Source organism: Anoplopoma fimbria, chromosome 12, assembly GCF_027596085.1.
Source record: "Anoplopoma fimbria isolate UVic2021 breed Golden Eagle Sablefish chromosome 12, Afim_UVic_2022, whole genome shotgun sequence".
Lineage (NCBI taxonomy): Eukaryota > Metazoa > Chordata > Actinopteri > Perciformes > Anoplopomatidae > Anoplopoma > Anoplopoma fimbria.
Window position 1 is genome coordinate 21,846,008 of NC_072460.1, and position 2,323 is coordinate 21,848,330.

Genomic DNA, 2,323 nt, shown 5'->3' on the forward strand with positions numbered 1-2,323 from the left:
GTCTCAACCTTTAGATGCGCAGTTTCAAGGCCAGTTCAAACGTGAGACCCCGCTGGTTGCTGTCCATGGTGCTGAACCTCCTCCTCCTCCTCCTCCTCCTCCTCCTCCTCCTCCTCCTGTCAGATTGGCATCTCCTGGCTCCAGTCAGGACTCCACTTGTTGCACACGGCTGAGACACCACAGATCATTGCTGCAAAACCCTATGCAATGTCTTATTCCTTTTATGCATTTTCTAAAAGCATTATTTTGGACTGCGTTGTGCATCCGAGGAGCAGGACATGCGCGTCTCTCCATAAACACAGACATCTCAACCTTTCTATCACAGGTTTCTGCTGCTGCTGCTGCCCACTTTCTGCTGCCGACCTCCGAGGATGAAGAAGCAAAACGTCCGGACCCTGTCGCTCATCCTCTGCATGTTCTCCTACTTGCTGGTCGGCGCCGCGGTGTTTGACGCGCTGGAGTCGGAGACGGAGAGCTCCCGCAGGCGCATCCTGGAGCAGAAGCGCAACGAGATGAAGAAGAAGTACCGCTTCTCCGAGCACGACTACCGGGAGATCGAGCGTGTGGTGCTGCAAGCTGAGCCCCATCGTGCGGGGAGACAATGGAAATTCGCTGGCTCTTTCTACTTTGCCATAACAGTCATCACCACCATTGGTAAGTTGATGTAATGCTTCTATCTTTAGACAGGAGGAGGGGGGTGTTTCACTCTGTTGCTATAGTATTGGGGCGGCTGGGCCACATGAGGTAGAGCGCTTGACCTGCAACCACAAGGTCGGTGGTTCGAACCCCTCTACAGGCAACATGCCGAGGTGTCCTTGAGCGAGATACCTAACCCCAAAATTGCTCCCCGGGCGCTTCATTGCAGCCCACTGCTCCTCCGGGATGGGTCAAATGCAGAGAACCGAATTTCCCCATTGTGGGACTAATAAAGGCTTAATTATTATTATTTATATATATTTTTTTCTAAATGAATGCAACATTTAAAGCTTGTTTCGGAGACTACATTTGATTTAAAGATACAGATCCATGTTTCACCCTCCGAGCGTTGAAGGTTAATCCGTCTTCTCGTTTCCGTGTCTCTGCATTAAGGTTACGGTCATGCGGCGCCAGGCACAGATGCAGGAAAGGTCTTCTGCATGTTCTACGCCGTACTGGGGATCCCTCTGACTTTGGTCATGTTCCAGAGCCTGGGAGAAAGGATGAACACATTTGTCCGCTATCTCCTACATAAGGTGAAGCAGTGCCTGGGCTGTCGCCGCACCGAGGTGTCCATGGAGAACATGGTCCTGGTGGGCTTCCTGTCCTGCATTGGGACACTGTGTGTTGGGGCCGCAGCCTTCTCCCACTTTGAGGGATGGAGCTTCTTCCATGCGTACTACTACTGCTTCATCACACTTACCACTATTGGCTTCGGGGACTTCGTGGCCCTGCAGAAACAGGAGGACCTCCAGGAGAAAACGCCCTACGTGGCGTTCAGCTTCATGTACATCCTGGTGGGGCTAACTGTCATCGGGGCCTTCCTGAACCTGGTGGTGCTTCGCTTCCTCACCATGAACACTGAGGATGAGCGGAGGGACGCTCAGGAGAGGGCGTCACTGAAGAGGGACAGGGGCCTTTTGGACGGGGCTCTGGGTCACCATGCGTCAGGGGAGCAGAGCAGAGGAAGCCACCGAGAGAAGAACAGGAGCAACGCGGTGCAAAGCCGCAGCCACAGCACGCTCTTCCTCCCGATGGAGGAAGGGACCAGCTGCACCAACCTCATCGCTACCCCAGCGAAGGATCAGGAGAGGCGAAGAAGCCCCTGCAGACACAGGCTGCAATTTCACATCAAGGCAAGCCGACGGCGGCCGGAGTCCAGCTTCAGCTCCCTCTGCTCCTGCGTGTGCTACCGTTTGGGGATTTGTGATAGTCCTCTGATGTCCCACGGCGAGCACCGCGGCTGCCATATCAATTCAGTTTACTACAACTCCGTCTCCTATAAGATCCAGGCCTGCCCGCCGGGCTCCAGGGACAACACTGGACTCTCCTCCCCAGGAAGCACGCTTTCACCGGGGCATAGCTTCCGGGAGTTCCCTCGCTCACGGAGAAAGTCGGTGTAAAGAGCACTGTGGTTAGGGAGAGGGTTTGCACAGACTGTAAACAGCATTTTATCAATGACACTGTATTTTGTGTTACACCTTGTGCATGTCAGAAGACACTGATTCTGATAAATGAATAAGTTGTCAGTTGTGGCTGTTAAAGATAATTTTATTTGTTAAGCAAGGATGAGGTCTTTAATCCTCTTTTACCATGACATTGTTTATGTTAGTGATTCTGCTGTGTT

The 2,323-nt window shown here is 52.8% G+C and overlaps 1 protein-coding gene across 1 annotated transcript; it reads left to right on the plus strand.

Moving 5' to 3' along the window:
• The first annotated feature begins 371 nt into the window (after positions 1 to 371).
• On the plus strand, positions 372 to 2,099 carry kcnk15 (potassium channel, subfamily K, member 15). The gene is made up of 2 exons (XM_054609374.1): positions 372 to 654; positions 1,090 to 2,099. Exons 1-2 carry the CDS (start codon positions 372 to 374, stop codon positions 2,097 to 2,099), a joined length of 1,293 nt encoding a protein of 430 aa, XP_054465349.1.
• Positions 2,100 to 2,323: the final 224 nt, after the last annotated feature.